The 13,486-nt window shown below is 39.7% G+C and overlaps 1 protein-coding gene across 2 annotated transcripts; it reads left to right on the top strand.

Moving 5' to 3' along the window:
- The first annotated feature begins 3,093 nt into the window (after positions 1-3,093).
- On the top strand, positions 3,094-9,153 carry LOC103376722 (dimethylaniline monooxygenase [N-oxide-forming] 5-like). 2 transcript variants are annotated; one of them, XM_025066362.1, is made up of 12 exons: positions 3,094-3,283; positions 3,832-3,985; positions 4,837-4,978; positions 5,084-5,272; positions 5,347-5,512; positions 5,941-6,083; positions 6,159-6,358; positions 6,553-6,688; positions 6,770-6,989; positions 7,317-7,389; positions 7,700-7,952; positions 8,064-9,153. In XM_025066362.1, exons 3-12 carry the CDS (start codon positions 4,847-4,849, stop codon positions 8,211-8,213), a joined length of 1,662 nt encoding a protein of 553 aa, XP_024922130.1. In that variant the 5' UTR covers positions 3,094-3,283; positions 3,832-3,985; positions 4,837-4,846; the 3' UTR covers positions 8,214-9,153. The 2 variants fall into 2 exon arrangements, with proteins under 2 accessions (XP_024922130.1, XP_008305427.1); XM_008307205.2 differs by having other exon boundaries at positions 3,095-3,283; positions 4,840-4,978.
- The last annotated feature ends 4,333 nt before the right edge of the window (positions 9,154-13,486 follow it).

Here is a 13,486-nt window from a genome sequence, read left to right on the forward strand (position 1 = left end):
AAGAAAGTCTAAAAGATGTTTTATTTAGAAAGTACAATTTCAAAAATACATGTTTGACTTTATTCTTTTATTATTTGAGTCTGCACTGTATTCTCTTTAAGTTAAGTAAATCATGAATTCTTTCACTGAGGCCTAGTCCCAAACGACCCACCAACCATTAATGGTCCACAGACCAGAAATACTGAGAAGATGAACCATCTTCTCAGTATTTCAAATGAAAATAATTAAATAATTTGCTGTGATCCTATTTATGCCTGTTAGCCTCCCACACATGGCGTAAGAATTGTAAATGTTGTAGTGATTCCAAAACCTTTTTTTCTACTGAAGAACAGCAATCTTTACAAAATGTAAATAGAAGTATTGATGAGCTGTGAAGTTTTTGGCAATAATAATAACAATAGAGAAAAGTGAAATGTTGAAAATACTAGACTCATTCTGCCCCTGTCACAGCAAGTGAACAGTAACTAATACATAAGGAAACAAAATGGAAGAAGTAACTGTTTAACTTTGTTTATCTTGTAAACAATAACCACTTTGTGGTCTGTCGTCAGAACAAACCACAGGTGCGTAATAAAAGTACGTATGTAAGTTTTAAATTAAGAGCCAGTTAATGGTTGGCTCAAAATCAGGTTTAGTATTTGGACCAGGGTGGACTTCACACAAATAACATCTTTGAGAATGAAAAATAAAATGTGAAGCCAGAGCAAAGGACTAGGCAAAAGAAGACTAAGCAAAAGAGAAGAGGAATGTACAGAAAAAAAAAATACCTGAAAAGAAAAAAATATACATATACTTAAATATTTTTTTGTGCAATATGACTTAATTGTAACGAGTGTGGAGTCGTTGTAGATGCAGTAGGATGCAGTAGGTGCAGGTTTAAATCCACCTGCTGCCCCAGTCTAACATGTTGAGGGTTGAAACTGTGCCAAATCACTACGCTGGGTGATGTGAGTTGATGATGGCAAAAAGCCATCGTCTCACAGTCCATTCTGTCCCTGGACTGTGACCCTCTATCCAGAGGGGACAAGTTAAATTTAACTTATATTCAGAGGCTGGTGAGTAATCTTTTTTTTTGTAAAAGCTAAGATTAAAAAAAAAAATTACGAGTTAAGACGGATCCATAACACATACTGATCTATATGTTTATTCTACATTATTTGTCATTTTGTCCGTACAAACGTAACCAACGGATTTTAAGGAATAAACAACAAAGAAAAGCTTCTATTTTACAATGTTGAAGGAGCTACTGAGCAAGAGAAGTTAAATGAAGGACCAACATGTATAAGTGTTTAAACAGTTTTCTATTTTCAATGTTGTTGGAACTACTTTGGAACCAAACACTGCACTCAGTGTGTTTAGTTTCGTACTGTAGCCTTAGAGTACGGGGCAAAGGTCGACCTGTGTTTTGGGCATTTTTTACATCAATAGTTTTTTGGTTTTTTTTTGGGGTTTTGTTTTGTTGAAAGGTATTATTAAAAATAGCAATTCTAGATTAATATTTAAGTTTTAATCACACTTGTGATGTTGTCTCTGCATTTTGTTCATCTAACGCAGGCGTCGGCAAACTGAGGCCTGGGGGCCGGATGCGGCCAAACTTTTCCAAATTATATGATTTATTTATATTATCATTAAACTTCTGCCTTTTCCCTGCAATACCCAATGTTCCTCAATAGATGGCGCTGAAAATAATAGTATTTTAGCATAAGCGTTATGCATGACTTTTACATGTCATTTATCTAAGTTCACACGAAAGCTCCATCTATCTGCTCCTGATTTGGCCCGTTCAATTTTACGACAATTGTGGGCCGCGAGTCAAAAAGTTTGCCAACGCCTGCTCTAACGCCTGTTTCCGTAATACACACAAATTTTCACATTATTTCATGTTGAAGGTTGACAAGCTCTTGTTTACGGCATGTTTTTTTGCAGATATGTTGCACTGTTAAAAATTAACTTGATCAGATTTGAAGCTTCTACTTGTACAGTAAGGCTGTATGTAAAACAGTAGTAGATCAGATTAGATCTTTCACTATGGAAATTTGTTGACAAACTGGGGAAATTCTTGAGCAAGCAGGTATGGGTTTCTAAGAAAAAAGGACAGAAATGTGAATGTTTTTTAGAACTTCCTGTTTCTTTAATGTAAACGTGGTACACATCAAATAGCAGTCGTACTGTACAAGAACATTGTGATTCCTTTTATTCATCCATCAGGGCTAAGGAAATGTACTGTATTTAAAGTTATGGGAAAAAAAGCTATGTACAGCATTGCAAAAAAAAAAAAAATTGACTTGGCTTGTTTTACTTTCTGCTTTAACGATGGTCAGCACTAAGCACATGTTCCGCTGTAGACCTGAAGGTGGAGACTGCGACCACAAACTCCTCATAAGAATGTTTAAGTTTGTGTTATTCAAGTATTTGTTCACTATTTTATAATCACCTTGATGAGTATCTGAAACACTGTGATGTGCATAAGTGAATAGTAAATAATATTTTGAAAGTACATGTACATTTTCTGATGTGGTATTTCAGCATATGATCCAGTCATATATATATATATATGTTTTTTTTTCAGATGTGACTTCCTTCTCATCTAACTTGTACCTCTTCAAGTGTCGGTCAATCCCAGATTGAGGCATATAATCTGTGGTGATTCCGAGCAATTTCCACACATTATACCTAATTGTAAAGAAGTTTCATTTGACTGATACTGTGCTCTAATCTTTTGTTATCAATGCAAAACGTATGAAGTTCATGAGTCAGCTAAACCACAGAGACGCTGTGACAATAGACGATAACGCAGATGGATTTCATCTGTGTTTGTTTCTTTGGGGAGGGTTTTTTTTTCCTAGCACAATCCAGATATCTGGAAGACTCGGAGTTGCATAACACTGCACTCTTTCATTGCTGTGATGAAATCCGAGCCTGCTGTTTATCTTCCTGCGCCACTGTCCCACTCTGCTCAGCGTGGAGTTGGTAACTGGGGGGGAGGGGGTGAATGTAAACGCCAGATCAGGGGTCGGGAATACAACGAAATGTGTGGATTTTTTTTAAACAAGACCAAATAATTAAATAATTTGATGCGATTGGCTGAAGTGCAAAAAAATAATGCATGGATAAAAATGTGTAACAGAGTTATACATGTATAGTACGACTTGCCATAAAAAACAGTTTATTACACACCACGTAAGGGAAATCTCGATTTATCATACGGTCATTAAATGCAGCACCCCTGTGGATCAGGGTCGTTCACCCCGGGGAGCAACAGTCGGGCTCTGCTGTCCTTATGGTAGGTACGCATGTTAGGAGGTCTGTCATTAATTAATGTGATTATTTGAATTTTCATCATTACCATTTGATTTATTTTATACTTTCAGCGTGAGACGTGTGTGTCGCTTCAAAATGGACTGACTTTGTTTTCACTTTTCATGCCAGAAATAAAAGATAACTTACCAGATCAACCAAGCTGATGATTTTACCGCAAATATTGAATACACTGCAAAGGTTTATTACTATAAATCAATCTTACTGCTAAGATTGATCTGAGAGCCAGATGCACTCATCAAAAGAGCCACAGATTACCAACCCATGCAGTAGATGATGATGATGATAAATAATCACATTGTATTATTTGAACTGTGCACTCTATTCCTGTTTCAGTAAACAATTTGCAGCGTGGATGTCCGTACCGAGTATTTCTCCGTGTGTATGTGTGACTACACTTTGCTCTAAAACTGATTAATTGTAGTGGGATTTAAGATTGAATCAGTTCGAAGTGTGCTATGCTTTGTCATCTAATTTCTAACTTTTAGATAAACTGTGCTTCATTTCCCCCAGCAGCAGCAGCTACACAGGAGGCTGCACTTTGGCCAACCCAGATCTAAGTTCAGGCCAACGTGGTAAAATAACTGCACACCATTGGTGGAGCTGTCACTACAAAAGCCGGATCACACATTTTTCGTGCGCATTAATCGTCCACACAAGTACCGAGGTAAGATGAAAGAACATTTTATTATTAGTATTATTATTGATGACGTGATTATTGAAAATGTGGTGTGTGCATGAATTTCAGGTCAGTTCAGAGGAACATGACAAATTTAGGAAATGTAAAGATAGGGGTGCATTTTACAGGGGGAACCAAAAAAATACAAAGTAGTTTTTAGATTTCAAATCAGAGACGACAAGTTTTCATGGACAAATGTATCTGGGGTTTGAAAAAGAATATCACAGATCATCAGTGACAAAGTAAAAGAAGGATCTATTCTTCTAGGAGGAAGGAGACTTTTGAACATTCTGCAAATGCCTTCACCACTGATCTAATCAGAAAGGGATGCAGAAAGTAGGAATCTCTGGAGAGTAGTATTGCAAAATTTGTCAACATATTGCAAGATATTTTGTTCAAATTACAGTCACTGAATTCAGAACAGGGGGAACAGGATGAATTTTTTCATGCATCGAGGCTGAAAATCTTCATGAGACTCAAAAATACTGAACTGAATAAGAAACAAGACTGTCCACCTTAAAATAAAAACATGAAACTAGGGACTGGTAATGGAATCAACACATTACTTAAATATAATAATAATAATAATAAATATTGTGATACCCCACTAGAGGCGTTCCACATATTAGCATGGTTTGTACAAAAACATTTTCTTTAAAGCAATTCCACCATATCTGAAGAATCAAGCGTTGCCTTATTGAGTTTTCTTTTTATTATTGAGGAATAAAACGATAACGATTCTCACCGATTTTCACAATTTTATATATATACAGTACATATATACGTTTATATGTATATATATAAAAACAAAGTATGGCTTTGCTCCCTTTTTCTGCCAGCAGCTTCAACATGGTGAGGAAGGTAGCAGTAATCGGGGCTGGTCCCAGTGGCCTGACCAGCATCAAGGCCTGTCTGGATGAGGGCTTGGTGCCAGTCTGTTTTGAGAGCAGCGATGACATGGGCGGTTTATGGAAGTTTAAGGCAAGTCAAAAAAAAGGTTTTTTTTTCCTTGATGACTTCTGTCTATTTATATGTCAACTATTTCAAAATGTATTAATGGTTCAAATGTTTTTCCTTTTTCTTCAGGAAGTATCGGAGCCAAACCGAGCCAGTATCTATCGCTCTCTTACCATTAACATTTCTAAAGAGATGATGTGCTACAGTGATTTCCCCATTCCGGCTGATTACCCCAACTACATGCACCACTCTAAAATCATAGAATACTTCAGGATGTATGCCAGTCACTTCAAACTGCTGCAGCACGTTCGTTTTCAGGTAACAATACTCAGAGTAGGGTAGTTAAATAATGCAGTTACTGTATGAGGTCATTTTCTTCTAAAACTTTGCAGACCTTGGTTAAGTGCGTCAGACAGAGGCCAGACTTTTCCCGCACCGGTCAGTGGGAGGTTGTGACTGAGAACAAAGACGGACAGGAGGAGAAGCACGTCTTTGATGCTGTGATCTGCTGCAGCGGTCATTACACCTTTCCTCACCTGCCGCTTAAAGACTTTCCAGGTGAATTACAGTTCGGGAAGAAATTCTTAGTAAAAAAAATGTGTCTGTGTAAATGCTCAAACAGATGCTCTGGACCAGGGTTTGAGTGGGATAATGAGGTATGGAGGGAACAAGTGGTCCAAAGTTTGGATTGGTCAAACATAATAAAAAAAACCACTCCAAACTGCCATTGTGAGTTTATTTCACACATCCCCTAGTGGCAGCTCACACACCCCACACTTTGGGAATGCCTGGTGTAGATTTTAAAAATAAATATTTTTAAAGCTTATTAGTTGCACCAAAAACAAGTTGTTCTTCTTCGTCTTCTTCTTCCTCTCCTCAGTAGCTAACCTGCTCTCATCATTGAACTATAATAAACTAAACCTTATATTAAAGCTCTTACTTTCGGAATGTAAGTGGCTTATAGATGTTATCCCGGTGTTCCGCAGGAATTGAGACATTTGAAGGAAAATACTTCCACAGCTGGGACTACAAGGGACCGGAGGATATGTATGGGAAGAGACTGGTGGTCGTCGGCATCGGCAACTCAGGCGGCGACATCGCCGTTGAGAGCAGCAGGGTGGCCGAGCAGGTATGAAAATGACTTATGTTGGATTAACCCCGTTTGTGTACCAGCTGTGAGTTGTATTTTCACATCACCGGGCAGGTATACATCAGCACCCGTCGTGGGGCCTGGGTCATCCGCCAGGTTTCTGACAACGGCCTTCCCGTAGACGTCAAATACAACACACGCTTCGTCCACATCCTGTTTCAACTGCTGCCCATTAACGTGCTCAACTGGATCGGAGAGAACAAACTCAACGCCATGTATGACCACACTATGTATGCCCTCAAACCGAACCACAGGTAGGTTGTACAGAGTCGCTACCTTCAAGTCTTTATAAACTTTCATAAGCTTTTTAATAGCTGTCAGTCAAAGACTGAAAAGTCATTAAAATGCAATGAAAAAAAAAAAGTTGTGGTCATTTTACAAAGGAAATGTGAGGCTTGTTTTTGTTTTGTCTGTTTTTGTTCATTTTTTTCTCATTTCCACCCTTTAGACTTTTCAGTCAGGTCCCTGTGATCAACGATGACCTGCCCCTCAAGATTCTCTCTGGCGCAGTTGTCATCAAGCCAAACATTAAAGAGATCCGAGGTTCCACTGTGGTGTTTACTGATGGCACTTTTGTGGAGAAGGTACACCGTGTCGTCGAAGTGGCACGGCTCAATGTGTTCTTCGTGCTAACCGATTCCTTACTTGTGTATTTGTTCTTACAGGTGGACACAATTGTGTTTGCCACAGGGTACAACTATGACTTTCCGTTCTTGTCAAGTAATGTCATGTACAAATCTGGCCACCGTGTGGGTCTGTACAAGCACATCTTCCCCCCAAACATTGAGCATCCAACTCTGGCTGTTGTGGGTTTCATCCACGCTCTTGGAGCCATTATGCCACAGGCTGAAATGCAAGTTCGCTGGGTCACTCGTGTCTTTAAAGGTATGTACGGTTCTGTTCAAATGACATAGCTTATTATTTGGGGCTATAAGTCACACCCTCTAGCGGCTGTCAGTGTGAAAATAACGAACATGTAAATTTCAGTGGTACAGGAGTAGCAGATACAGGAACAGAAGTCTAGAGTGCCCTCTAGCGGCTGTTTGTGTGAAAATAACAAACATGTGAAATCATATTTCAATAATATTGTAATGTATAAGTGGCAAACCTAGCCAAAGGTTGAAGAAATAGTGTGACTTATAGTCCAGAAAATGTGGTACATGATTTTGAATATTATGTCAGTTTTCAAATTTTACCTTGGTTGTTCCTCAGGAATTTGTAAGCTTCCCTCAAACCAGGTCATGATCAAGTCCGTAGAAGCGGACACCAAGAAAATGGAGAATAAGTAAACGTTTGTTTTTTTATTACTGGTTGTCTTATCATGTCTTTGTTTGTTTTTTTTTCTCTTAGTAAATGATTACATGACTTGGTCACATTTCATTTTGCATGGATTAACAGACTCACAAGCTGAGATTAAAGTTTTATGCCGTTCTAGCTTATAACAAAATATTAAGTCACAGCAAAACTTGAGACGATGTATTCATTGTCTGTCAATCTCACTTTTATCTGTGCCAGATCCAGAATCAGCAAAATTGATTGAGCAAAACTAGGAAAACCGAATTGGGGTTTTAATAAGCCGTTTGTCTTTCCGTCAGCTACATTGTGTCAAAGCTGACACCCCTGCAGGTGGACTTTGTTTCCTACATGGACGAATTAGCTGGAGAGATTGGGGCGCGACCAAGTTTGCTCTGGCTCTTCTTTACTGACTACCCGCTTTTTAAGAAGTTGTTGTGGGGACCTGTGACAACCTACCAGTACCGTTTAACAGGACCTGGAAAGTGGGACGGGGCTCGTAAAGCAATCTTTACCCAGATGGATCGTGTATACCAGCCCCTAAAAACCAGAAAGGTGTCAGATGGGTTTTTTATTTGTCTTTTATATCACAATGTCTTAAAATGTTTCAATCAAAGGAAATTGTAAACTTAATTTTAACTTTTAGTGTTTTTGTCTTTTTTTCAGCTGGTAGAGCCGGAGCCCTCTTTGACTGGCCGTCTGATCAAAATGACATTCACCCTATCAGTAGCAGGAGCTGCTGCCTACTACATTTACCTTAAACATCCAGCCGCCGTTCAGCGCATCCTAGATAAGATCCACGTCCAAGCAGCCTAAACATGCTGCATGATGAGTTCTTAATCAGTCAAGGAAAACAGCTTTGATCACAGGACTACAGTAGGTCAGATGAAGGTGAAACATAGGGTTGACGTGGGTTGCAAAAAAACTGAAAGGATCAAGGGTTTCTTAGCACATCTCATATGACCACATGTATGCCTACACAGTTTATTATCTTTCAGTAACAATAATAACATCACTTCACCTCTTCATTAGCTTCACTGCAAATCATCAACGCTAAATGTATATATGTAGAATCTATAAAGCACGAATCTCCAAATCCTGGCTCAGGGGCCCCCCAAATTTGTATTATTTTGCAGTATTTTACAGTTCATGAAATGTCCTTTTTTAGTGAACATTCGACACAGAGGTAAATATCACAGTAGTGGCCCTTGAGTTTGAGTTGTTACAGCCACATTAGCATCAAGCCTGTAAAGGTAAAAATAAACACGCTGCAGTGCCAAATTACTGTCATTTCAGCAAAATACGACAGTCTTTCATTGTAATGTTTATCTTATGGCCACCTTGAAACTGAGTACCCCTGTATGTGTATTTTGCAAACAGGAGTTGTTAAAGTACATATTAAAGTACGTGAAAATTGGCACATCTATTTATCCTATTTATCCAATACCAGTTATACTCAAATATATGTTTATGCGCAGTTTCCATTAACAACATTCATGGTGCTAAAACGTGTTTTAAATTTGGGCCCGTGAAGTGATTGAGTCAGTCATAGCGGTGACCAAAAGTGCAGTGGATCTGAATGGTGTCTGGTTATAGTTTGAAGAAATGATATTGCTGAATCTCTGAAACAGTGACTTTCTTGCCACCTACCGAGTAACCACTATAGTAACTAAGTGTACACTGCAGTATATACGTAATTTCATACTTAATACACTGGGAACTTACCAACTCTGAATAAAAAGAAATCTCAAAATTCTTCTTGTATTACATTTCATTGAATTGAACAGAGGTAATTTTTTTTTCCCACATGAACTGTCCGTGAACCCAACCTTCGGTAGACTTACTAAGTGTTGTAGTCATACTTATCTTTGTTGAAGGCTATTAAACATGGTCAGATAAAGAACCGAATGTAAATGTTTAGAGGTTTAGAGCACGTGTCAAACTCGAGGCGCGCGGGCCAAACGCGGGTCACCTGTGGGAGCTTAAAATGTGATATTTGCCTTATAACAAAGTCCATGCTTTGTAAACACATTCTGCTAATGCATTTTAATTTTCAAATTTGCCATTTTAAAATGAGTTTTGCTACTTGCAAGTTTTGAAAATGAAATCTGAAAAGTCCTTTTATTTTTGATTTGTGTGTTGAGGAAGAAAATGAAAATGCAATTTGGACGATTGATTATTCATTTTATTTATTAAGACAAAAAGAGCTGTTGGGTTTCTTAACTTTTTAATTTGTTATCACTACACAGGGCAATGTACACTATTTGTAACATACATGAATACTAATCAATTTCGGAAACATGTATTAATATGTTATGTTGTAGTTACAGCTGTAACTATTCTCCCCCTGGAAATGAGTTTGACATCCCTGAAGATATAGTATAGTTAGCCTTGGATTTCCTAACACTGGCTTTGTTATATATATTGACAGTTGACATCAAATAGACAACATCCACACTGGATACAATGGCTTGTCATAGATGTCTAAGGTCTAAGGCCAGTCTGAAATGGGGGCGTGCGGCCTAACAAATATTTAATCTTAAGAGCAGTGACCTGAAGGACAGGTTAGTGGCACCATTACCATATGTTATACTGACAGAGTTAATCAATTCCAATTGACCCGATTTGACCTGATACTTTATCATACCGCTTTGCATGTGTTTCACGAATATTTAAGGCGTATTTATTATTGTAAAGCATTCTAATCTTCGTAAGAATGCTAGCCAGAAGTCATGTAAGCATGCTCCAAATACTCCATTGCAGTTAGTTAAAAAAAACTCCGTAAAAATACTGTTAAAAGCAGGGCCACAGTTGTTGAGAGTCAATCAAAATTAATTATTTATTTTTTTAAATAATGTATAGCACATTAAAAATACATAAGTAGTAGCTAAAATGTGAGTGACAGTCAATTAGCTTGGTTTTATTTTTATGTAAGCAAAAGTAAGATTGAAATTAAACACTTACTAGCTGCTTATCCCCCTAGGAGGCACTAGAGCAATTCAAGGGAAGCCCGAAGTGAAGTAAAAGAGTGGCAGTCCCAGGACAACCTCTGAACTAGCCCCCTTACATAAGATGGTAGGGTTCCGTAGGAAGGAATGTATAGTGTTACACGTAACGAGAGCCGTGAAGTACGACAGTAGTTTGTATTTATGTGTTTGTTATAGAGGGACAACGTACATTAATGAACATTTAAAGATAAAATGTAAATGCACCCAGTTGTAAAAGAATAAATAACTAGAAAAAAATTGGTCTTATTATTATTTTACGTTTGATCCCCGGTGAAGTCCGTCAACGACCGGTTCTCCCACCTCAGGAAAGCGAGCACATTTCTCCGTTATTGCGGCGTATGCTCGAGGTTTGACAGAATTTAGAACGAAGAGCATCGGTGACGCGAGTGTGGTGAGGAAATCACTTTTAAGTTTCATAAGAACATGACAGAATCATATGCATTTATTTGCCTCGTATCCAACACTAAGGTAATGTGTAATGAATGTGAATGAAGTTGAGGCTAAAAGGGTGCATTAATGTTTTGTTAAAGTATTAAATGTTTCTCCAATTCACATTTCTGTTCAGTGTTCCAGAAAGTTCCAATCCACTCGTTCAAAAGTTTTCTCTGCATCTAAGCTAAGGAGCATTGGTAGTTGAGTATTCTTCATTGTCGTTGATTGTAAATGTAACTGTTTTTTAAAATTCTCTCCTTATACTATTTGCAACCTGTAGGCCTACAATAAATCCAAAAATACGTGTTTTTTGTATTGTAACTGCTACAATTTTAGAGTCAACACATAGGAGCCTTATTGGATGGTAACTTGTGTACTGTTCAGGGTATTTTTCATCCATGTGTTACAGAAACAATGATTTCTGCTCAAGATTTTGGAGGGTCTCTTGACTTGAGTATATGAACAAAAACTATATTTGCGCTGTCTCGCTCACTGTCCCTTGCTGGGTTATTGTACCCATTTTTATAACAATTATATAAAAAAAACAAAGCAAGTTATAACAGTGGCAACTGATAATGTTGGAGAAGCTGAAAACCATAAAGAGAAGGTTGTTAGAGAGAACAAGGGAGATGTCCACACCCAATACAAAAGTGGAGGAATGTGGTCATATGGGTTGAGGTGTGTGTGTGTGTGTGTGGGAGGGGAGGGGGGGGGGTGTTAGAGCCCAGCGTATCACCTCAGGGATGACCACCCAATCTGGGTCTTTAAGAAACGTATCTTTGGATAAGATGAACATGGTTACTGAGAACTCACACATTCATGAGTTTTGATCTGTTCTTTTATTTTCTTCTCATACCCACTCCCTAAAGAATTGTTCGATGAAGGTTCGACGAGTGGCAGAGGTTGGAGCGGGCTGCTCAGGCCTAACCTGTGTCAAGGCCTGTCTCGATGAAGGCTTGGAGCCTGTCTGCTTTGAAAGCAGCGATGACATTGGTGGACTGTGGAGATTTAAGGTAAGTGGAGTCACAGCTATAATATCAGGGGTCATTGTTTTAGGACAAGAACCCACTTAAATGCCTGCAAAACACCCCTGGAGTAGAATAAGCAAAAGTTCCCCGCGTACCACGGTTTGAGGAGCACTGCTGCCTACTGTGACCACAATGTCATTCGCAAACAATCTAGTGCACGGGGACTCGAGTCTGACGTCATGTGTCCATCACCAAAGCGAAGGGGCTCGGGGCCGTCGTTGAAGCAGCAGTAAGTAGTGTAAGTGAATGGGCCAAGTAGGTTAGGAAATGATTGAAAAGCTGGGAGTCAGCAGATGGAGTTTGATGAGGAAAAGTGATGTGGCTGTGATTGGTGAACAGTTGTCGTGGGGCTGCGTAGTCCAAGGTGTGTTTGCAAGTAAGTCTGGTAACTGCAGTTGTTTGTGGTGTAGCAGGTTTTCTATGGAAACGGGACGTGTAATGTAACGTGATGCTGACTGTGCAGTTTTATGTGGGCAAAGTACAAAAAGCCGTCCAGTGTTTAGGTCTCAGTTTCACAGAAGAGAGAGAAGTGTAGGTTTTCAGTGCAGCACTGGGCGGGACGCGGGGACACAGACCTATATTTGACCGTTCAGAGGTGTAGTGCACGTAGTTTGTCACATCCTTGGAAATAGGGGACATGGCGAGTGTCTGTGCGATGTAGTGACGTGTGGTGTAATTGTTAGTTATCAGAGCGTTGTATTTGTGGCTCCTTTATGAAAGTGTTGTAATTTATATGTAGGTTTGGAGTCGATGAGATGTGTGAAATGTTAAGTGTTAGGTGACACGTTAAGTGTGTGAAATGCAGTGGTTGAGAGTAATGGGTGTGACTATTCAGTGGGCAGGTGTAGGTGTTTTTGGGCTGAAGTAGCAGGACTGTATTGATCAGGTGTGTGCGTGGACTGGCTGACAGAAGCAGAGAAGGATGAGAGGTGTTAATGTGTAAGACGGTTGAGGAGCCGTTTATGCTGACAAATGTGTTGGCTAGGCTCGAGTCAGGTGCTGCGATGTCCCTTTTGGCTGATGCAGAGATCCTTGTCACTCAGTGCGTGTCATGTGAGGTGGTGACCTCGAAGACGGGAGTTGTTGTGTTCTGTAATGGCGTGGGTGTGTGTTTTTCAGGGTGCGAGTGTTTGGAATCCGGACCCGGAGTCGGTGTGGGCGTCAGGCCAAGTCGTCCACGATTACAGTCCTGCAGTGAAGCACCTGCAGCTTAAGCTCTGTGATGGAAAGGCAATGTAGGCGTACAGGTGAAGTAAATGCCGGTCGTTGGATTGGAGTGTTTTCAGTGAACTGTGTACGACATGTCCGCTAACAGGTGGCGGACTACCCGGTGCCTTCCCCGGCCGACCCCCCACCTTTGGGGAACCCTGACATCCTGGAGGGAGAGAACGACCTGATGTCTCTAAGCTTCCTCCACGAGATCGCACAACCTCTGAGTGCGATTCCTGGACTACAACGCCATCTACACGTACTGCGGTGAGTGCTGGGAGGGGGAGGGTTGAAAGGAGTGCAAAAGGTTTAGGGCTATAAGGGCTGTAAAACCTGTAAGGCCTTACAGGTTGTAGGGCCTTTTGAAGGCCTACACCATGACCCTATGCACAGCTCATTTGAAAGGAAAAAC

Source organism: Cynoglossus semilaevis, chromosome 2 (genome assembly GCF_000523025.1).
Source record: "Cynoglossus semilaevis isolate Cse_v1.0 chromosome 2, Cse_v1.0, whole genome shotgun sequence".
Taxonomy (NCBI): Eukaryota; Metazoa; Chordata; class Actinopteri; order Pleuronectiformes; family Cynoglossidae; genus Cynoglossus; species Cynoglossus semilaevis.